Genomic DNA, 21,666 nt, shown 5'->3' on the forward strand with positions numbered 1-21,666 from the left:
CATCTCAAACTGCTTAATGAAAGACCATTCTCAGAGTTAAGGGGGAAAATACTGTTATTTTATTTTCAATTTTCTATGAAGAGACAATAATTCTGACAGCAAATTAATTTAAAAAAACCCAGTCACACGATTACAGAGTTTGGTTTAAAAATGCAAATAAAAGAACAAGGGGAGGAGACCCACTCAGGAAACACTGCAGTGAACTGGTCCTCCAGCCTATCCTGTCACTCAGGGCATAGCTCTGGACCACGCTCTTTCCCCAGGCAGCAGCCTCCTGCCCGCCTGCCGACCGCCACCACCCCGGTCTGGAGTCACTGCAGAGGTACAATACAGACGGCCTAAGGCACCACACACCCAGCACAGCCACGGCCCAATGGCTGGGTCTGGGGCTGTGCTGCATGTCCTGCTTAAATCTGATGCTGCAGACATTCAAAGCCCACTGCCAGGTCCACGTCAAGCCTCCCCCTCACATCAGGTCTGATCAGCGGGTACCTGAGAGGCCATCTTGCCACACTGAAGAAATCCTGCGGCTGGGAAACGATGTAGCAGGACTTGGAGAAGCTTTGGGCAGTTAACTGGTGAGAAACTGAGAATCTCTGGAGAGATGCTGAGTATCTGCTGAGTTTGGAGTACCTATTGAAGATTATTTTTTTTTCTTTTGGTAACATGCTACTGTTCTCTGGCCAGTCTGCAACAGATGTTCTTTGGTGTTCAGACACAGGGTTCCAGATGAAGATTATGACCAGGCAGAAAAAAAAACTTTGGGAGCAGCATTTGTCACATCTGGGGATACAGGAGACAATGTCCCTAGTGTGCCCATGTCTGTCCCAGTCTCCACGTCAAATGCCTCCAAGGCAAGGCATAGTTATAATGCCAAACTTATCAGCTGCAGCACACAGGGACAGGGGACCTGCAGGCTCTGTGCTCCCACCACTCACCTCAGGACTTCTTCCCCATCTGTGCCTCTGATGCTCATGGTGAATTCAGTACTGGGCATGATGTATATGCACTTCACCAAGCAAAACCATCTATTCACTCACTGCCCAAAGACCTTTCTTGGAAAATTCCTTGGCCCCACCAGTACTGCTGGCAGGATTATCAGTGAATTTTGGGTAGTCAGGATTTTGCTGTCTGTTTAGCCTTGTCTGGGGTCATGGCTGTTGCTGATCTGCTCCTGTTGCCACACTCAGCTTTGCCCCTCACCTGCTGCCACTCCCTAACTTTAGGACCTGATCCAGCACACTGGGAAAATAAAGAGAGCCTTTTACTCCTAGCACAGGGGCTGGGATTCTTGGCAGGCTCTTTTCTGCTTCCCGGTACTGCTTAGAACTCACTTTATCATCCTCCCAGCTTCACCAGTGTTTGCCTACTGACGCCAGCCCAGTGAAGCAAGTGGCTCCATAAGCGCAGGTCTCAGCTCTCTGGGAGGATCTGTGAGCACAGCTAAATCAGCTACAACCTCTCCAAAGCAGGATTGTGCCTCGCTCCATCTGCAACACAGGGTGGACATGAACAGAACTCACCAGCACTAGTAAAGCAGAAAGCAGGTACAGAGGGTGTTAAAAGCAAATCCAAGTCCAGCAGCTGCCAGAGCACGCTCCTGCCCAGGAGCCTTGCTGGCTCTGCCAACTGTCTCTTGGGTTTTGTGCAGTTTGAAAATGCTGTGAATCATGTTTCCAAAAGTTCTTACGTGACTGACAAACAGGTACAGATTTTATCAGTATGATTTCAGCTTGTAGGTCACTTAGTTGCTTTAGGAAACATTATTCTCAACTCACTGGTTGTGGATGACGCTAGGAAGAATTGCTTTTTGGGGAACCTGGGAGAAGTTCACCAAACTTCAGAGAACTTGTGTCACATAACTTTGCTCAGCAGAAGGCTGAATTCATGGCCCTTAATTCAAATAACCTCTATTAAAACCTATCTTGACCCCCTTAATAATCACACTGCCCAGGAACTCCCACTGGCTAGAGATCCCCTACAAATCCTTACCCTGTTAGGTCAGGCACATGGACACCATGCCTGCCAGCTCTCTCACTAGTGCCATCCATAAACAAAACACACCACAAGAGCTCTTGAGCTCTGAAACTCATCTCTTGGGCACGCTACCATGATTCCCCCATTGCTCCAGCCCAGGACATGCTCTCCTAGGACCAAGCCAGCACAAACCCTTGAGAAATGACCTACTGGTCACTGCCTCAACCTGTTGGGGAGGGGTCATAAAGACAGATTCTCCCCCATCGTCCACTCCCCCACTTCATGAGTGAAAAAACAAGAAATAATGTGTTGTACAGCTTTCCCTATCCCTCTCCCCCAGCACAGAAGCTCAAACCCAAGAGCAGCAGCACAGCCTCTCTGCAGGAACAGAGGTACCAGGGGCTGGCTCCAGCCAGCTGCCCCTCCCCAAGGAAAGACACCAGTGCTGGGAGAGGTGAGAGGGCCTCACTCAGCTCTGAGAATCATTCTGAAAAAGAACTACTGGAAGACCGAGCAGTAAAGCAAGGGACTACTCCAGTTGGAGTTGTCAGCTAGAGACCTCTCAGCACCACTTACTCAATGGAGTGGAAAAAGTAGCTAGCAGGGCACTAATGACTATTTTCCATGTAATTTTAAATCTAGTTCCATTTCTTTTTTTTTTTATCCCATTCCACTCACTGGGTTTCTAATACTGGTAACCTTTCTCTACAGCTCCCGTGTGTGTGTGTGTGTGTGTGTAAGTGTGTGTGTGGTAGAGGCAGTGGGGGTCATGTGTTTAGGCACTTTTGGCAAAGCCAACAGAGTTGTTATCACGGTCAAAGACAGTGTAGTAGGGACCAATGAAGACATCTCCCAGGATCCAGAGTGGGCCCCCAGGGGGTGGGATGTCCAGGCCTGAAAAGCCACTCATGCACACGGTCTGTCCTCCTGAAGAAACCTAGATAGAAGAACAAGAGCTTCAATCTGAGCAGGCTGTTCCCTTCCCTCAACCTTGCAGGCTTGGCAAGAACACCTGCAAGGATGGCTTCGCTTCAGCCTCTCCCAGCCTGAGATCCAAGATTGCAAAAGTAACTCGCAGCCTGCGGCTCCTATGGCTCCAAACCCAGCTCTCCCTCCCTTAAGCACTAAAGCATCGAGTAAAGCTGCATGTGACCATAAACCTCCCAGCCCACACAGCTCTGAATTAGAGACATTGGTGAAAGTGTCTGCAAGATGGTCCTTGCAAGTTGATTCTGATGGCTTAAACAACAGGCTGGTGGCTTCTGCTATGACAAGACTGGCCTCATGGCACCACAATCCAGCAGGAAAGAGCTAAATGTTTGTATAAGGTGATGCAACAGCCTGCCACCCCTTCCTCTCCCATCCTACCATCCCTCATGAGAATTATGCATGGGGTCTCATCCCTGAGAGACTTTGGTGAGGTTGCCTGCGTCCATCATCTGTGCCACCACCCCAACACACCAATCTTTCAGACTTTTTCCCAAGGACCAGAACTGCTTTGGCTGCTCTTGTGTTTTGGATTTCATGGCTGAGGTTTGAGCAGCAGAGGCAAAAGTCAGGCCTTGGGGGAGAAGCATAAGTCTGGCAAAAGCTGCCTGGACATACCTGGAGGATATACTGCTCTCCTGTGAGATCGTAGGGCTTCCCTCCTAGTGTTATTGTGATGATAGGCAGTGTTGGCACTTTATCACAGGGGACCAGGTACTGAAATGGCAACAATAAAGGCTTTAGATGGGAGCTCCCACGCTCTCTCAGGAAAGGGCACAGTCTTTCTTGGGCACAGTCATATCTTTGCTGTGGCTTTCCCCAAACCCAGCTCATCTCGGGGTACAGGAGAAGCTTGAGCTGGGTTAAGTAGGCTGCTCCTTGCCTAGGGCTGCAAGCTGAGGGGCCAGAGGACATTATGGATAGAGATGGAGCCAAAGAATGTTGGATTCAGCTTTTGGCTCTGCTGAGCCCCAGGGTGCAACAGCCGATGTGGCACAGCTGGGGGTCTTTACCACAGGAGAGGCAGCTGTGGCTCAATACAGCCTACAGACATACATAGGGACTCAAGATGTAATGAACAGATAAAGCCAGTTCCATTAACACTGGCAAGTCCTGGGGATGATGGCAGGCCTAAGCCAGCTGTTGCTGCAGCATGGGGTCTCTGACACTGCAGAAATGCCTTACAAGTGCTCATGGCTCTGTGATTTGTGAGGGGTTTCAGAGCAGGGCATTTTTTCTAGAGGGCCTTTATAATCCATGTTCTTCCACAATTTCAGGGAGGAGAGATAACCTTGTGAGATTAGCTCTGATGGTTAAAAACTTTGCAGCAAAGGGTTGTCATTTGCAGTAAATATACTTGTATTAAAGCGTCTCTGGACTCACATTAATGTGAATCCTTGGCCTTGGCTGCAACTCAGACCCCTTCTCTTCCACCTCCCAGAGATGGGTGGCAGAGGTGACCCAAAGTCTCCAAAAGTTCATGGGACCCAGGCCTTCTACCATGAGCATGAGCAGAGTGGTGAATGGTACCCAGGGTCAAAAGATGAAGGAGTCCCTGCTGTGCCAGAGACTTTTCCAGGAGCATAGGCTGGGAATGGAGATCAAAGGGAGCAGAAGACTTGCATCTCAACAAGCATCTGGGTTCAAAGTAGGGTGTAAGAGCAGATGCTATGGTGGCCATAGATACCTACATTGTCAGTCTGGCCTCACCTCGCCTTTGATGAGTGGTTTTGCACCGATGGCTTTCTGTATCTGCTTCACTTCTGTTTTAGGGCCAGTGATGAGTGAGGTTCCCGTGTCCACAATGGCCTCGCAGCCTCCGTCGCACACAGTTGTCCCGTTGCCAACCTGCAACCTGGGGAGAGATGCCCAGGCAGAAGACAATCCTTAGAGGCCTTCCACTGAAGGCTGCAGGAAGCAGCAGGCAAAGAGTTGATGGCTGAGCCCAGGAAGTACACAGGCACACAAGGGAGACCTGTGACAGACACCCAGGAAGGACAGATGCCCAGAAATACTGATGCAGCACCAACTCAGTGCACAGACCCCCTGGCTCCCTGTCATTCCCTCATGATTGAGCAGGTGCCTTGAGGTGTTGCTGCATTTCTGCAGAGAGTCTGGACCACTTCCTGCGCACTGTGCCTGCTACCCACACTCCAGAACAAGCACCGCAGCTGATGGATAAGGGAGCGGGCTAAGGGCAATGCATTATGGACTTGTATGGCTTGTGCTACCGCAAAAACCAAAGGGTTAAAGGGGTGGTGTAACAACCGTGGGCAAGGGAAGGGTTCCTATACAAAGAAGAGGCATGACAGGAGCTGCTTGGCTTCCTCACCCGCATCACATTTCACAGCAGTGCAGACAAACAAAGCCTTCCAGCCAAGGGTCTGCCACACTCTGCCAACGCAGCAGGGCTGGGGGAAAACGAGAACTAAAACCCTGCGCTGGGGAGGGATGCGATTCCCAGCAAAAAGGACACACTCTGATCACAGGCCACTTTTAAGTTCCCATCACGTGGGAAAGCTCAGAATAGACCGCGAGGCTGGCAGACGGCAGCTCAGCCTGCTCTCCTCCCCTCTGCCTCCAACAATGCGCGCTGATTGCTGCGCCGTGCCCTTCAGTCAAGGGCTGGCTTCCTGCGGCCTCATCCTGCTCCTCTGGAGCTGTCTGCAAGTGAGCCAGGCAGCTCAGGCCTTGCTAAAAGCTGAGCAAAACTGGGGTTTAACACGAGGTTCGCCCTGCCTGCAAGGAGGACACACTGGTGTTTTTCCCCCACTTTGCAGGGACGCAGTAGGTGTTTTTAAGGGTCAAGCCATAAAAAAAAAAGGAACAGATTTTGAAGAACACCTCCTTATGGCTTCTGCCTCTCCTCCCAGCGACAAACAACCCAGGTTGGGATTTTAATCTGCTTTTTTTGGTGTGGATGTGTTGCAGGGATAGAGATGATTCCTTCTGGGGGGATCTCAGCCCCGCCCCAGGCATGTGCTGTCTGCACACGTGACCACACGAATGTAGTCTGGTGGAGAGGGGAACTTACGAGTCCATGTGGATCTGCCAGTAAGCCTTGCGCGTGACATTCATCCAGTTGAACTCGCCGGTGTAATACTTGGGATCGGTCCCTCCCAGGAGCAGCTCACCACCGGGCTGAGCACTGGGGTCTCTGAAAAACAACACCCAAACCTGTGAACATCAGAGGTAGGGTGAGAAAACCCCCCTTAACGTGACTCCAAAATACATGCTGGGATGCTTGGGAGTGAAGCACAGCCTTAGCAGCACTGGAGATGGACAACTTACATTGAGCTGTGTTATGTCAACAGAAGGACAGATACTGTGAGATAGACTGGGCTGGGGAAACGGGAATATTTTGGTCTAAAGCATCCTGAAGCTTTTCCCCTAGTGCTTTCTCACAGATACCTGATGAAACTCGTGGCAGAGAAGGGGGATGGCAAAGGGAAATTGAGCACTGACACAAGGATCCCCCAAATATCTGCTTGTAAAAAGTGCCTGTGCAGGGCTGGACAAGGCTGATGCAGGGTTAGGTTATCTGCACTTGACGCTGTGCCAACCAGCAGCCTTGGAGTGAATTCTCAAGGTTACCATCAGATAGAAGCTCACTGCCAAGCAGATGGGAAGAAATATGGTGATGGGGGAGGGCTGGTGCTTGAACAGCCAGCAGCAGCTCTCTCTGCCCTCCCCACTCCTGACGTGCTACTTTTTGAGCTGAAGTAGTTCAGAGTCCCTGCTGCAGTGACAGGAGGGTGATGGGGTGTCCTGGGGGGAGCAGCAGTGGGTGGGAAGGTGCTAAAAGCTGCAGATTATTTCCCAGAGGGTGAGAGAGAACATTAGCCCCATCATTAGTGAAGACTGGTGGGGGGCACACTTGCTTGGGGGATGGCCATGTGGCTTAGGGATTTTAGCAGCAGACTGGGGCAGTGTTTACCCCTCTAAAGGGGACTGCACAAGCAGCGTGCAATTTCATGATCGCAGTCCTGTTTATTTTTTTTTCTCTTCCCTCTGGAATCATCTTTTCTCTTCATCTGTTAAAAAAAACTGGTTGCAGATCTACCCAGATTTTTATCAGTAAAATAGCTACATTTCTACTTCCCTTCTTGTTACTCCAAAGCAGTAAACAGAAGAGATTTTGGCCTGACTGCTCCTGCAAGCAGAACTTGCTGAAGCTTACACAACTAGGAAGTGCTGCCCAGAGTGTAAAATAGCAGATGACAAAAGGTACTATTGGGAGACAGAGAAGAGCCCTCTTGGCTTGCCCTCACAATGAGAGGGCAAGTGGAGTACTGCCAAATCCACCAAATCCAACACTACCTGTTCAGGTAGAAAGAGAACACATTTTTCTCGATCAGCTTCTGTTTCATGATGTTATCAAAGAAAGGGACGACCTGGTCCACAGAGATCCTTGGGAATGCCATGCCCAGGATGCCGTCAAACTTGGCAGCGATGAATGTCATGCCTGGCTGCTTCACGGCCTCCCCAAAGGTCTGATGCTTGATTTTCAAGTTACCGAGCTGCGGGGAGATGGGGAAGGAAGGGAAAAGCAGACTGTAAAGAAAACTGACACAGGGGACCAGGGTGGTAATGGTATCTCACTGAACACAGGCTGTAGTGTGTCCCTCAGTGTGCTGCCACACTCCTGCCTGATTTCACTGTTGCATTTGTAGGCAGCTGCCAAAAACAGATACCCCAGTACCACCCTTGTCAGGGGAAGAGACAGGCAACTCTGGCTGCACAGCGGAACCTCCTGAGTCCCTGCAAGGCTCAGCACACCTTTAAGGGCAGGAGCCTTCCTTTGCTCTTCGCCCACCTCACTCAGCCCTTTTAGCCTTTTCCTGGGTCCCAGCACTGGCCATGCCATTCTGCAGCTCCTCCTCTTTGCACAGAGGGATCCATATCACTTTGTCCCCCCTACATCCCTTCCCCTATCACCTACTTCATCATTTCCTCCCAGTCTGAAAAGCTCTTGTGCTGCATCTTTAATCCTCTTCCCCACCCTGGACATCTTCTAAGTCATCTCTGTATCCTGCCTCCTGGTGTGCTGCACCCATCAGCGGTTGGGAGCACAAATCCCTCTCACCTCTGCCCATAACCCCTATGATCTCCTCTACGTAAGAAATATCCCCAGGATATTGCTGCATCTCTTGTAAGAGCCACCACCCTGCAGAGACCTCCCGTGGCAGGAAGAAGACCAGCCAAGAAAGCGAGGTTGAGCCCAAAGCACAAAAATAGCAAGTGGAGTACTGAGAATTCAAAGGTCACCGCTTTTGCCAGCCATGAGAAGGACTGGCATTCCCCACTGGAAAGCTGAAACGACTTGCAAGGGCAGATCCCCAGAAAGAAGATTGCAGAAAGCAGGACAGCTCTGCTGATGAGGAGCAGAATGCATCTGCTGGCTCCTGGCTCGAGCAGTTCAGGAGGTTTGTGAGTTTCTGGCTGACCACAGGCAATTTTAGCATCCATGCTAGGACAATTTCAGCCTCTCAGCCTGCAGCCGGCAGCCCTGTAGTGAACCAGGCTGGACTGACAAGCTGGCCTCTCCTACCTGATGGCAGATAACGATCCCTGTAAATTACTAATATACCCTCAGGGCTAGACACTGCAAGGCTGGGATGGCAGCGCTGCCTTTAATGGTATTGGAGGATTGCACTAGGAAAGGGTGATCGAGCCTTGCAAAAGCTGAAAGCCACAGGGCAGGATGTGGGGTGAAAGAGTACAGCAATGCATCCGCTCGCTGGCACGTGGCGAGTGCTCCAGTTGTTTGCTGCAGGTTTACAAAAGCCACCACTCGGCAGGGCTGGTCCTGCAGCAGCTCAGAAAGTTCAATAAAGCTTCCACTTAAAAGAAAGTAAAATGCAATGGATTGATAACACTGAGCACCAGATTTGTTTGGGTATTGCCCTGTTTGCACATCCCAAGGGAGAGGCAGGTATCTGCCCAGTCACAGGGTCTCAGCAGACCTGCCTGCGCTTGGTCCTCAGCAGGACAGAAATCCAAGACCATCTATAGCAGAGCACTGCTGCCAGGTGACAGATCTTTGTCTCTGTCGCTCTCCTGGCTCTTGCCCAGACACAGAGCAATCGGAAATCACGATCAGTGGATGGCTGTGTAGTGGTTGCCCTCCAGGACTTTGCAGACAGGTGTTGGCACCCCACAGCTCATCTGACCTCCTTGTTAGGGGCCTCAGGCAGTGGGCAAGTGCTGGATGGCAAAGATAGACTTATGAGGTGAGGGCCTCTGTGGCACAGCTTGGCACCAGGGCTCAGGGTGCAGAGGCACAGGGGAGAGGCAAGGAAGGGCATCTCCTGTGTGGTGTATCTGCACTGCAGTCATGGGAGAGACCTCACGCCCCATGGCCAGCAAATTCCCTCTGCTGTCCTTGAAGGACATCCCAAGGTCAGGCTGCAATAAAGGGATGAGATGCCTGAGCAGCAGAGGGCGGCTGCCTGAACCCGCTGCTCTTGGGAGAGCAAGCAGCTCTGGACAGTGTGGTGCTACAGGGCATTGCTCCTCCACAGAAGGAGAGAGGACGTTTCATGCGAGCTCATCACCCTCTCAAAAAGAAATTCAGGACTGAGGGACTCTGGACTACCTGACAATCAACACCTTTTGGTGAGATATCTGGAGCCAAGTAGGTCACACTGAACACTATTTCCAATGCCTGTATTGCCAGACTGCACCTGACTGGGAGCTTGCCTATGGCATGCTGTGAATCAGAGGACACATCTTAGTGTCCAAGCTGAAGTTCCCCAACCCTCTGAGCTGCCCTTGCTCCTGCGTACTACAAGCCTGACACTGCTCAGCTACACACGGCAGGTTTCTCTTGTTTCTGCGCAGACAGAAACCAAGTGCTACAAGCTGTGCTGTTTGCCAAGAGCCATCCCCACTTCCCAAACAAACTCAGGCACAAAATCCTCACTCTGAGCTGCCAGGAAGTGGAGAGCTAATTAGCAAGCAGGCATTAGGGTGACAATTACTAACCAAAAAAAGATAAAATGCTGCAATTTTCCTTCTGATTCACTTCAGCCCCTGCATTAAAGCTGGAAAGCACCTAAATCAGCCCACACTTTCTAAGGACAGTAAAGTTTGCTGTTTGCAAACTTTGTTGCCTCTTTGGATGCATTGTAGAGCCAAAGGCTGGTGCTTCCAGGCTAGACTGAGATTTTCATGCAATAAGGATGAGCTAAAGAATGCACCTTGTCTGAGTCACATGCCTTAGGCTTCTCTTGGATATTTTTCTTTTGATTCTTATGAAATTGGTAAGCCAATACTTTTCAGCTGAACCTACACAGAAATGTCCAAATCCCTAGATTTATGTGCTTAATTCAAAACTTCTGCTTTGTCTTTCCCCCCCTGCAAAGCAAACATATGCTCTTAACCCTGCCAGGAGAGTGAGTAATCTGAGAGTACATGCACCATTGAGGTTCAGCAGCTGGCAAACTCTTAACAAGCATCTGGACCTGGGAGGGAGAAAGCTATGAAAGGCACCTGCCCTTCACAAGACAGAAAGCTCAGCCTTTGCTCACTGAAAAGGAAACTCTGAGAAGCAACCACCAAAACCCCAGCTAATTCAAGCTGGGGAACCTCCCCCCAGGGTGTTACCCAGCCTTTGCAAACATGAGCACCGGTTCTTGACATGAGACCAGGATGGGGCAGTCAAGAGACAACTTCTGGCCTGTGTTTGGGAAGCTGCCCATGTGGACATCCACTAATGTGTGGATACTGTCCAGGAACAAGCTGGGCACCACCAGCAGCCTGTGCAGTGGTGCTGGCACGTGCTTGGGCTGAGAAGTTTCTACAGTCATGAGGAAGAGGGTTGAAGAGATGGTCAGAAACCATGTTTGCAGGGCACCATGCATGCAGTCCCTGCTCCCAGCCTGCTGACTTGCAGATTAATACCTTCCCCCTTGTCTGCCTGCCATGGTCATTGTCACCTCCACAGTCATAATCACCATATCATTTCAAAGCACTTGGAAACACAGCACTGAAGCATGCTCTATATGAGCAGGACACTCAAGGAGGGAGACCTGTTGAAGTCAAACACCTTCAAGTACTCTACCAAACGGAGTCTGGGGCAGCTCGGGGCAAGGGTGGCTGTAACTCACCGTGACTACGTCCTCGCTGAGGAACCCAGTAAGGCTCCCTGTCCCATAGTGGATGGAAAATGAGGTGCCATTCTTCACGTAAGTGCTGGATTTAGAGGAGTCGTACTTGTGGTGCAGCACTGCAGTCAGGAAGGGGGACACAGGGGGACACACAGCATTAGTGCTCCTTGATACCTACAGTTCCCCGATACCTAACCCTACACCACCCAGCTTATCCGGACAAATGGACACTCAGTGATGTGAAGGTGGGCCTGAACCCAGCATTTACCAAGCCCAGACTGCTTAACAAAGCATTTCCAATGTCTGGGGAATTAGGTGGGCAGATCCAATTCAGGCTGTTAAATCGGATTTGGCCACTGGTTATTAAAAGCCTAGCAGTTATCTGGCTGGTGTGACAGGGTGCGTTAGCAGAGCAAAACATGTACCCCTCCATGTCCTGGAGAACTAGGGTGGCTTCAAATGCAGCCTGCTCTGGGCATGAGCATTTTCTCCTCATGGACTTAACTGTTTGTTTTACTAAGACTACTTGAAATTTTTTAATTTTTTTTTGTAGAGAGAGGGCTCAAAATATTCTTTTATTTGCAGAGGAGAAGGGTTTTCCCCTAGTCTAAGCTGCTTTTCCTCTTGGATGGATTGGGAGCTGTAAGATGTCTGTGGTTTTACGGCCAGGCAGATTCCTCCTCCACAGACTCCTCCCAAGTCACGAGTTGGCCAGTGCAGCTCCATGACTGCTTGCTGAGCAGAGCAGATGCTGGCTGAGGACCAGCTGAGCCGTACAGAAACCAACATTCTAGATGGGGCTTTCCCTGGCTAGGCTGTCTGGGTCCCAGTTTGGTTCCCAGTCTGGCAGGAGGTTAAAATCCTTGTATACTCATAAAATGAGCCCTTTGGTCCGAGCACCTCACAAGCCACTGCCTTGAGAAACCTTCTCCCTGCTACACATCAGGAACCCCCAAGACAGACCAGGTCTGGACCTCCCTACCTGTGTCCTAAATCTCATTTCACACAAGCAAAAAGGATATCTGTCTCCTCTCTGGGCACTACAGGGCCATAGAAAAAGTCAAAATTTCCACCCTACTCCCAATGAGCACTGTGGAATGCCTTTCATGGTTGCATCTGTTGACTCCACAGGTTTCTCCACTCTGCTTAAGCAGCACAGCTGGTGGCTTTTAAATGACATTTTGCCATAGCCAGGTTTGACACCTTCGGCTGCGGAGGTTTATTGCATAGGAATGCCACAGAGCAAAAAAAACTTGTAGTCCCTAAGATGTTCTCATCTCATTGTGCCTACCTGGCTCTTGTTAATTATAACTCCATAAACATGCATGCACATGCTCTGTGCAGCAATAAACCAGAAACTAGGACGGTTTGTATCAGATCTGGCAAGAGGCTGACTTAAAAAAAGTCAGCCTTGCGCAATGGGTAACAGCAGCATTGGTCTATAATCTGGGGAGAAACATCACAACCTACGATGCTGCTCCTCTGCTGCAGTGCCAAAGCTGTTGGAGAAGATTTGGCCTGTGTGTGGATGACTTGGAAGGGGAAAAAAAAACCCAGGAAGGGACTAATGAAGGATGGGTGCAGGAGGCTGGAATTGTGTTTCCAGTTCTAACCCTAAAGAGCCCATCAGCCTCTGGCAAGCCCTTTCACGTTGCTGCCTCAGTTTCTCCTCTTGCAAAGCAAGGACCTGCATTTTGCAGGGAAGAAGATGTTGAGCAGTTCTTGGCACCTGTAAACACTTACTGCAGGCGATGTCCATTATGGAACAGTGCACAGATGGCACCCAGAGGTTGGAGGAGCCAGTGTCAAAGATCACAGTGAAATTCTGAGGGGGGGTCCCGATGCCGATTTCGCCGAAATACTGGGCCTGCAAAGGAGGTGAAGGAAGCCATGAGCAGAGGGAGCTGGCTAAAAGCAGGGATTAAAGACCAAAAATCTCTTAGGGTTGAATAGGGGATCAGCCTCTTATCTAGACACTCCCCCCCTCTTGTTTTTGGCACTGATGGGCTCCCAGCCTTTGTTCTTTGGAAGGGAGGCTCCCCTTCAGTGTTCACAACTCATTACAGTGGGTGTGAAAAGGATAAATCCGGGACAACTGGGATGGGTGTGTGCGGGGGAGGGCATCTGGGACACGGAAACAGGGAAGAAGAGAAGAGGGAAGGTCTGCAGGCTAGCATGAAGTTCACTATAAGGAAGAGAAAAAAGATGGAAGGAAGCCAAGCAAAACACCTGCATTATTGAAAAGCTGAAACTGGCTGGGAAGCAGCTTTGCTGGTGGGTTCACAAAGGAGCCGTGGGTTGCAGTGAGCAGCAGCTCTGCCCACCACAGGTGAGGTACAGCTGCCGGGGCTTTTGGCGCTTGCTGGTGAGTTCCCAGGGTGGGGAGGAATAAACAATTGCTCAGCCATGGGACCTGCAAGACTGGAGGAGTGGTGGGAGCAAAGGGCATCAACAGCGCCACCAGAGGTGGATTTAGGCCTGCAGGGTGAAAGTCTGGGAGATGTCCCTTTGGCACAGGTATTTGACTGCACCTCTGCTGGGACTGGAAAAAACCTGAATGGCTGAGCTGTTTGCAAGGCATCCCTCTACCTGCAGAGGACAGGATGAACGGGGAATAACAGGCAAGTCCCCTTTTTGGGGCCTATTTTTTATGGACCTATTTTATCCCAGTCCTACCGAACAGGCAGAGGGCTGTGTCATGCCTGGTGAGCAGCTGGATCAGAGTCCTGGAGAGAAGGCTGCTAGTAAGGAAAGTCAGCCAGTAGCCTTTCCAAACCCCCCATGCACTTAATTAAGGTGCAGGGAGAAAACAGGATTATCAAAGCTGTTTACCTCCTGTGCACTTAGTTTGCAAGTAATTAACAATCCTTCGCAATTAGCCAAAATGGGGAGGCAGCACTTGTTTTTCAGTGTTTCTGTAATTATTGCTGGGGCTTGAAAATCAACCCCCCGTACAGGGGCCCTGTACCTCACATACACAGACCCACAAAGGGTCCCAGGGCTAGCATGGAACATATGAGGCAGTCAAGGGCAGGTTGAGCCTTTTGTCCCAAGAGTTCCTCCAGTGGCAAAAGCCTTTTCAGCCAGGCCGGGAAGGACCCAAAGGTTCCTTATCTCCCACCACAGGTTGTGCTGGTGGCCCTATGACAAGGGAGAACAGTCCTTCCCTAAAGCAGTCTGAGTTGTGGTTGCAAGAGACAACACCGTGACACAACCGCTAGTGCCCTGGCTTTCAACACCACCAACTGAAACAGCGGTGGCCCTTCCCAGCACAGGACGGTGCTGACTGGGTGACAAGAGCTCCTGGAGAAGGGAAGCAGGGGGAAATATCCTGAAATAATGCTATCTGAGGCTAGCTTTATTCTGACAGCCAGTGCTCACATCTTACTCTGCCAAGAGTGGTGAAGGTACCCAGTGAGGCACCCAGAAATAGTAAACCCCACATGTGTCTGGCAGCTGGGCAAGAGCAAACTTCACGCCCTTTATCTCGCTTCTCTTTTCACCACCACGAAGGTCCCCTTGCTCCCTAAGTTGCTGAGAAGAAATTGGAGGTGCAGGGTGGCTTTTCCCAAGGCAGTACAGAATATGAAGAATAGTGAGAGGAAGGGTCCTGCATCCCCAGTCCCGTAACAAGCTGGCTTCCAGTCTGAGCCTTCTTCCTCTACCCCATGCTCACTCTTTTATGCCCCAACACCTCAAGGAGTGGAGCATGATTTTAATGCCCCTGTCTTGCCAAAAGTATTACCCAAATGGGCTAGGAAGGACTGCAAGTGAGCAGGCCCCTATTTACAGTCGTTAATTACTGACAAAGGGGAAAGGAAATAGGTCACAAACTGAAATGCTCTTGCTTGGGTGGCAGGGGGTTGTTTGCTGTTGTCATTATTATTATAATTATTAGTATTTTTGATTTAGTAACGATGGGAAGCACCTTTTGACACCCACCCACTAAGCCATGGAGGTGCATGAATCTGTCCTATGAGACCAACATCTCTCCCTCCTTTACCTTCCCAGCTGTGGTGGGACAGTGAGGCTGGCAAGTCCCACCACGCCCTTGGGATGGGTACCCCCAGAAGTGACAGCTGCTGCCCGACACTGTGCTGGGGTCCACTGCAGTGAGGGGGTGGTTGGCAGGGGGTTGTTACTCACATCCATGTAGTTCTTCAAAATCTCTGGAGTGGGCTCCTTATTGGCGAAGCCCAGCTTGAACTTGAGGACCTGGGTGAGGGCATTCACATCTGGGATCTCGCTGCCCACCTCATTCAAAATCCGCCGCATGGAGGCGAACTTGGTCAGGGGGATCCTGTGTGGGGAAGGCAAACACCCACCTGTTAAACAGGTGTGTGTAAAGGGAGGAGGGCCCGTAGAGGGGGGGCAGCAGGGCTCTACTGAAAACAGGGGACATGCCAGCACGAGGTGGATGAGGGTTGGGCTCCTGCCAGCATCCCGGGCTGGACCCCCACGCTGTGCTGTGCTGAGTGCTTTTCCCAAAGCCGGGAGGAGTAGGGAGAAGAGAGGGGTGGGGGTGACTGCCAAAGGTCACCAGGTGTAGCGGAAGCTGGAGCGAGGCCCCTCCATGAGCAGGGAGAGCTTCAGCCCTTAAACCCCCATGGGGGGGGGTCCCAGACCTTCCCCCGCACCGTGTGGGAGTGCTGCCAGAAAAGCCCGCAGGCCAAGGCTGCAGCAGCACCGGGGGCGCCTGTCTCATGTCCCCGCTCCACCCGGGCGGCTCAGCAGCCCCCGAGGAACGCCCATGCCTCACCTGATGAGGGCGGCGGAGGACCCGGCCAGGGCGAGCAGCAAGAGGAGGCCGCGGGGGCCCATGGCGGCAATGGCGCTGGCGGCGGCGGTGACGGCGGTCAGAGGCTGGAGGGTCCCGACGCTGAGAGGCCGTGACGCCGCTCCCGGGCTGCCGTCCCTGTTTTTGTAGGCACGGTGGCCCCTCTCCAGGGATTTCTCGAGTCAGCTGACGGTCTAAAATTGCAACGGGAGGCGTCACGTGAGGGCGGGCCGGGGCGGGGCGGGGAGCGGGACCGGGGGCGCCGCCTCACGGCCCCCCCCGGGCTGACCCCCGGCGCCTCGGGCCGTGACTCAGCCCCCGCGAAACGGGAATAAACAGCATGAAATCAGTCACGAGGGGCCCGCCCGGCCCCGCGCGCTCCTTCTGCCCTGACTTTAACTTCCCCCTCTTGGGTGGTTTTTTGTTCTTTCCAGGTTTTCCGGCCTTTTTTCGCCCCCCCGGGGAGTGGTGTGAGGGGACGCACTCCCCAGCCGGCGGCCCCCAAGCCCCGCGGAGCGCAGGGCCCTCCCGAGCCGGGCATGACGAGGCCTAGGCTGCTCTCGGACCTCGGTCACTCACCAGGGGGGTTTCATTCTGCTCCTCCCGCCCCGGGGGTCCGTGGCAGCCCCCCAAGCCCCGTGCTTCTCCCTGGCCACAGGACACCTCCAGTTTGGGGGGACTCATCCCTCCAAGCTGGGGGTTTCTGAGGAAGATGGGCATGTAACTTGGCCACAGCTTTTTTTTGGGGTGGCACTGGAGGGGTGGCAAGCCATATGTGCCACCCCTCAGAATGCACTGTGGCAGTGCCGGGAGGGCACTGACCACCAGCACGCTGCGGTCAATCCCCCCCTCCCCCATTTGCAGGACTGAGCATCAGGGATCACCGGGATGGGCTCTTTGCCCCCACCGGGGTATCACGGCAGGGCTTACAGGTGCCACGGTGCTGGCTTGGGAGAGCTAACCCCTGCCCGGTTTGCCCCAACCGAGCTTTTACAGAACCACGAGACCCAGCGGAAAAACAATATAAATGAAACCGGATTTACAGACATTTTTCCTTCCAAGTCCTGAGGGCTAGGGGCGCTTTTTTTTTCTGCTTCTGCTTGTGTGCAGTCTTGGGGACAGGAGAGCAGCAGCCTGTGGAATGAGCTGGGCACTGCTGGAGTGGGGGACCCCTGGCTTCGTGGTGAGGTCCCTGTCCCTCTCCTGTCACCTTCACGTTCATGCAACTTCTGGAAAATTGCTGGGTCATGTTGCCGGCACCTCACTTGCACCATCTCCTTCCCACACGCTGTCCCTGAGCTTTTTCCATCCACCCATGGCCTCACAAAGGATCCTTGCATCCCTGGGTCCATGCCTGCCACTCCCCAAGTGAGGTCCATGCCAGTTGTTTTGAGGGGACATTTCTGCCCTGGGCTATCTCTTGTCCCACTAGTTCTCCAAATTGCCATGCCGCAGCCAAGCTGGTGGGTATCAGGAATCCTGCTGCCTCCCCGTGGGGACATGGTTCCCCATTGGGATGAGATTTTCTGGAATGATGGCCAAAGGCATTGGTTGAACCTGGTGGGTCCCGTTACTTCGGCCAGCACCTGCTTCCCTCCTGCCCCTGCGGGCGTGTGGTCAAGGCGAGTGCCACTGACCATGAGTCAGCAAAACCCAGCGCCCTCTTGGCCCCGCAGCACTGTGTGACTCAGCAAAACCCCGTGTGGTTCTTTTGGGCAAGGGGCCAAGGCATAGTGGGTCCCCAGCATCTGGAGCCTGACTGCAGAGGCATTGTTGCTGCTGCTGTGGGCTCCAGCTTGCGGGTCTCCTCTTGTCCCCCTGGGTACTGGCAGCCCTGTGCTGAGTGGCCGCAGGCAGGAGTGGGTCAGATATAAACTAACCCAAGTGTGGTCCCACCCAAACAAATCCACCCTCCTCAAGGGCTCTAGACCCCTTTGCAAATGCGCTTTGCAGACAAAAGGGATAGTCCTGACACCAGGCCCAGGGCTCCCCTTCACCCCTTACAGGCTTTTGTGGAGCTCATGGTGGAGCCCTCCTCCCTGCTCTTTGAAGTGGCTGGGAAACCATAGCTGGCCAGGCAACGCCGCCTGAGCCCCAGGCTGGAGCACCTCCAGCAGCTCCTCCTCAAGGGTTTCCAGTTTGGCCAGTCTCTGCCAGAATCCTGTGGCTATGGAGTTGGGTTCCAGCATGCAGGTGAGGATGGCATGCCCTGTACCATCACATATTGTAGAACAAAGTCTTTCAGCAGAGTTAAGAAGTCTGGACCCATCTGTGTCTGTTTTGTTAATTCCAAGAGATTTAAAGGCAAGCTTTGCTGTTAGCAAAGCTGTTATGAACGAGCCTTTGCTTGAGCTTCATGGTAAGAGGGCTTGTGTCTTCATCCAGAGCTGCTCTCATACCAGTGCAAGAGGGTTGCTGCTTTTAGATGGGCTGCTCCAAGTGACTTATGTGTCCATAGCACCAGTGAGGCCAGACACTTCCCAATGGTTTATTGGGAAAAAGTGAGGATGAGGCTGTATCAGGGAGTGTTACAATACTAATTGTCTCCTGGGTGCTTGCAGGATAGGAAGGGACTGGGGGGCTTATCCCCCAGAGTGTTTAATCTGGCTCTGGCTCTTGGCACCAGTGGTTTTGGAGCTTACACTGCTGTGCCTGTTTGCTGGGGGAGTGGTGGCTCCAGCAAGGAGTCAGGATTTCTGCATTTGGGCTCCCTCAGCACCTCTGTGGAATGTTTGCCCTGATGTCAAAGCCTTGAGAGGTACAGTGGGTATGTTTAAACAGGAGCTGGGAGCACGTCTGAGTATTTATAGGCTGGGACTGTGAGAGTTTATCTTAACAAGATAAACTGGCACGAGCCTGGGATCAGGGTTTTTTACACATTTTTCCTTATTTGTGGAGCAAGATGGAGTGCCATGTCTGAGGCGTCTAAAGAACGCAGAGATGTGTGAGAGACAGCTGAGGGATCCATCCCTCCTCACTCCTATTTTTGTCACAGTGGATGAACCCCTTTCCTTGCTCGTCTGTCTCCCTGGCCCCCTGCATCCCCCCCTGGCTCCAGGGGGTGAACCAGAGCACTGTCCCCTGCAGCCACAGCTGTGGGCGTGGGGCGACGCGCCCCTGGGAGCTGGCCATGCTTTCGCAACCTTGATCCCTGCTTGAGAGGATTCCCAAGGGGAGGGGGGTCAAATGACTCAGCTCCAGAGGCTCCAGCTGGGAACAGAACCCCAGCCCCAACTCTGGGAGATTGGGGTCTCCTTTGTCAAGTGACACCAGGGTGTCCCACCTGCCCTTTGCCACATGGGCAGGGACCTGATGCAGCTTAGTTTATAATCATAGAATCCTTTAGGCTGGAAAAGACCCTCAAGATCATTGAGTTCAACCATTAACCCAGCACTGCCAAGTCCACCACTAAACCCTCAGCACCACATTTACATTGCTTTTAAATCCCTCTAAGGATGGTGGTTCTACCACTTCCCGTTCCAATACCTGAACACCTTTTCAGGGCAGAAATTTTTCCAGTATCCAGTGTAAAGCTCCCCTCCCACATCTAGAGTCTGCTTCCTCTCATCCTGTTACCTGCTACCTGGAAAAAGAGGACAACCCCCACAACCCCCTTTCAGGTAGTTGTAAAGAGCAATGACGTCTGACCTGAGCTTCCATTTTGCTGAACACCCCCAGCTCCCTCAGCTGCTCCTCGTAGGACTTGTGCTCCAGACCAGCTCCACTGCTCTTCTCTGAACACGCTCCAGCAGCTCAATGTCTTTCTTGCAGTGAGGGGCTCAGAACTGGACACAGGACCCGAGGTGTGGCCTCACCAGTGCTGAGTACAGAGGGAATATCCCTGCCGTAGCCCTGCTGGCCACACTAGTTTTGATACAGGCCAGGATGCCATTGGTTTTCTTGGCCACTTGGACACACTGCCAGCTCATATTCAGTTTCAAACACCTTATTTTTGGGGGGCTCCATTTGCAGTCTGACAACATTTTGTCAGGGATGCTACGGTGGCCTGTTTGTCCTTACATATAGCTGTGTGTTTGCCTTCACCCTTTCCTCCATGATTTTTTTCTATATTTATTTATCATAATGGTAGCCAATGCCCTGAGCTGCAGTGACCTAAAGGGCAAGGAAGCTTCCATTCAGAAATGCAGATTATTTTTTTTTTTCCAAGCTGCAGGTGGGATGTTTAGAGGACAAATGTCTTCAAGTTCAAAAAAATGCATTTCAGATTTCGAAGCTTGTTGCTAAAAGAGAAGACTACTCCTCTGTCTGAGCTGAGCAGAGCCACAAGCCTGGGCAAGTCTGGTTTCAAACAGCCTGACTCCGACTCAAGGTGCTGGTGCCAGTGTGAAGGTGCTGGATGCAGCTCATTAGCAGAGCCTGATTCACCATCCCTGGGATTCTGAATGTATTAGTGGTAACTTTTTCCTGGCACGGTGCCAAGACCTCGCCCACTCCCAACACCATTTCCTAAACTGATGTACAATTCACAAGGTGAGGGTGCGTTTTCCAGTGGCACTGGCACATCCCAAATTACACCCTCTTTCTGGGTGACACCCACAAAAGTAAACCTGAAGGTGGTTTAGTAGTAGCTCCGTCTGATGGGAAACCTGGGAGCAGGGGAGGGTTTGCACTGAGCGCAACGAAGTGACTCATGCAGGCCCTGATGGTTGTGTCCCATCTGTGTAGGCGCTGGGGAAGATGTCCTTGGCATCATGGGTTGGGGCAATCCTCGATCCATTGGTGCCGACTGACTAGGGCTGGTTTGGAGGCAGCTGGCCAGCAGCCTGCTTAAATGTGTTTTGGCTGCCAGCATGGGCTGCAGTGACCTTGGGGAGATGCTAAGTGGAGTTGCAAAAGGCTTAGGCTGGGTGGTAATTGTTCCCTTGGTCTCTCTCATGCTGCAAAAACCCTTGTCCTGGTGGCAGGTGAGGACGGCTCACTGGTGGCTGGGTGACACAACTGGGTGTCACGACAGGCAGGGATCCTGAGAATGGCTCCATCCCCATCAGGGCCATTTGCAGCAGCCTTTGAGCACGAAGTGCTTTCACCCCAGTGGACTTCTCCATCAGATCCTGCTCTTCCAGCCTTTCCCATCTAGCTATTGAAAAAAACCAGAAAGCATTTATGTGGCAAAATACTTACGGTCTTTAAGCCTGTGAGCTGCCCTGGTGTTTTCACTAAGGTTTACTTGCACACCACCTTGCCTCAGTGGGCTGCTGCCAAACTCGGCATTGCCTGTCCCTGTGTCCCAGGCACTCTGTGGCCCTGCCCAAATCCTTGCCACCCCCGCACCACCTGCCCGCTCCTGACCCTGCTCGGCATTAGATGTCCTTCGTCATCCCCTGGCCCATCCTTCTGCATGGCTGGTGACACACCTGGGACCCACCTTGGGGAGGAGGGGACCTGCCTCTCCCTGGCTGCTAGCCCTGTCTGCTCCTCAGGGCAGGGATCTCGTGTTGTTTGCCTCACCCGAGTTATTTTGCAGCAGGCTGAAATTGCCAGAGACAGGCAACAACAATCCTGGTAGACACTGGCAGCAGGCAGCGTGACCGGCGGCTGACGGGATGGGATGGTAAGTGGCAATGATGGTATTGATTCATCCCCACCCACGCCAGGATGTGATGGGGAGCACAGGGACCCAACTCACCTTGTCACCTCCTTGAGCAATCCCTGCTGCAGTCCCCATGTGAGCCCAGCTTGGGGTGGGGGGGTATTGGCTTGCTAGTGGGGTTTCCACACATGATGAAGAAAATTGTCTCCAGCCACATCCAAGCACACCATCCGTCTCATTTTCTTAGCCAGCACTAGATGTCA

The 21,666-nt window shown here is 52.3% G+C and overlaps 1 protein-coding gene across 1 annotated transcript; it reads right to left on the reverse strand.

Moving 5' to 3' along the window:
- Positions 1-36: 36 nt before the first annotated feature.
- On the reverse strand, positions 37-16,193 carry CTSD (cathepsin D). Its single transcript, XM_008922018.4, has 9 exons — positions 15,835-16,193; positions 15,222-15,375; positions 12,819-12,942; positions 11,076-11,194; positions 7,285-7,484; positions 5,999-6,121; positions 4,675-4,819; positions 3,583-3,681; positions 37-2,914 (listed from the first exon to the last, which is right to left on the reverse strand). The coding sequence occupies exons 1-9, from the start codon at positions 15,894-15,896 to the stop codon at positions 2,753-2,755; spliced, it is 1,188 nt and encodes a 395-aa protein (XP_008920266.1). The 5' UTR covers positions 15,897-16,193; the 3' UTR covers positions 37-2,752.
- Positions 16,194-21,666: the final 5,473 nt, after the last annotated feature.

Source organism: Manacus vitellinus, unplaced genomic scaffold, assembly GCF_001715985.3.
Source record: "Manacus vitellinus isolate BGI_N305 unplaced genomic scaffold, ASM171598v3 scaffold_30_pilon, whole genome shotgun sequence".
Classification (NCBI taxonomy): Eukaryota; Metazoa; Chordata; class Aves; order Passeriformes; family Pipridae; genus Manacus; species Manacus vitellinus.

Excerpts from the sequence above, each read along its gene's own strand:
- CTSD (XM_008922018.4), bottom strand. The coding sequence starts at position 15,896 with ATGGGCCCCCGCGGCCTCCTCTTGCTGCTCGCCCTGGCCGGGTCCTCC. Across the intron at positions 12,943-15,221 it reads TTTTGAAGAACTACATGGAT|GCCCAGTATTTCGGCGAAAT; the intron begins GTGAGTAACAAC and ends CCTCCTTTGCAG. Across the intron at positions 11,195-12,818 it reads CATAATGGACATCGCCTGCA|TGCTGCACCACAAGTACGAC; the intron begins GTAAGTGTTTAC and ends TCCTGACTGCAG.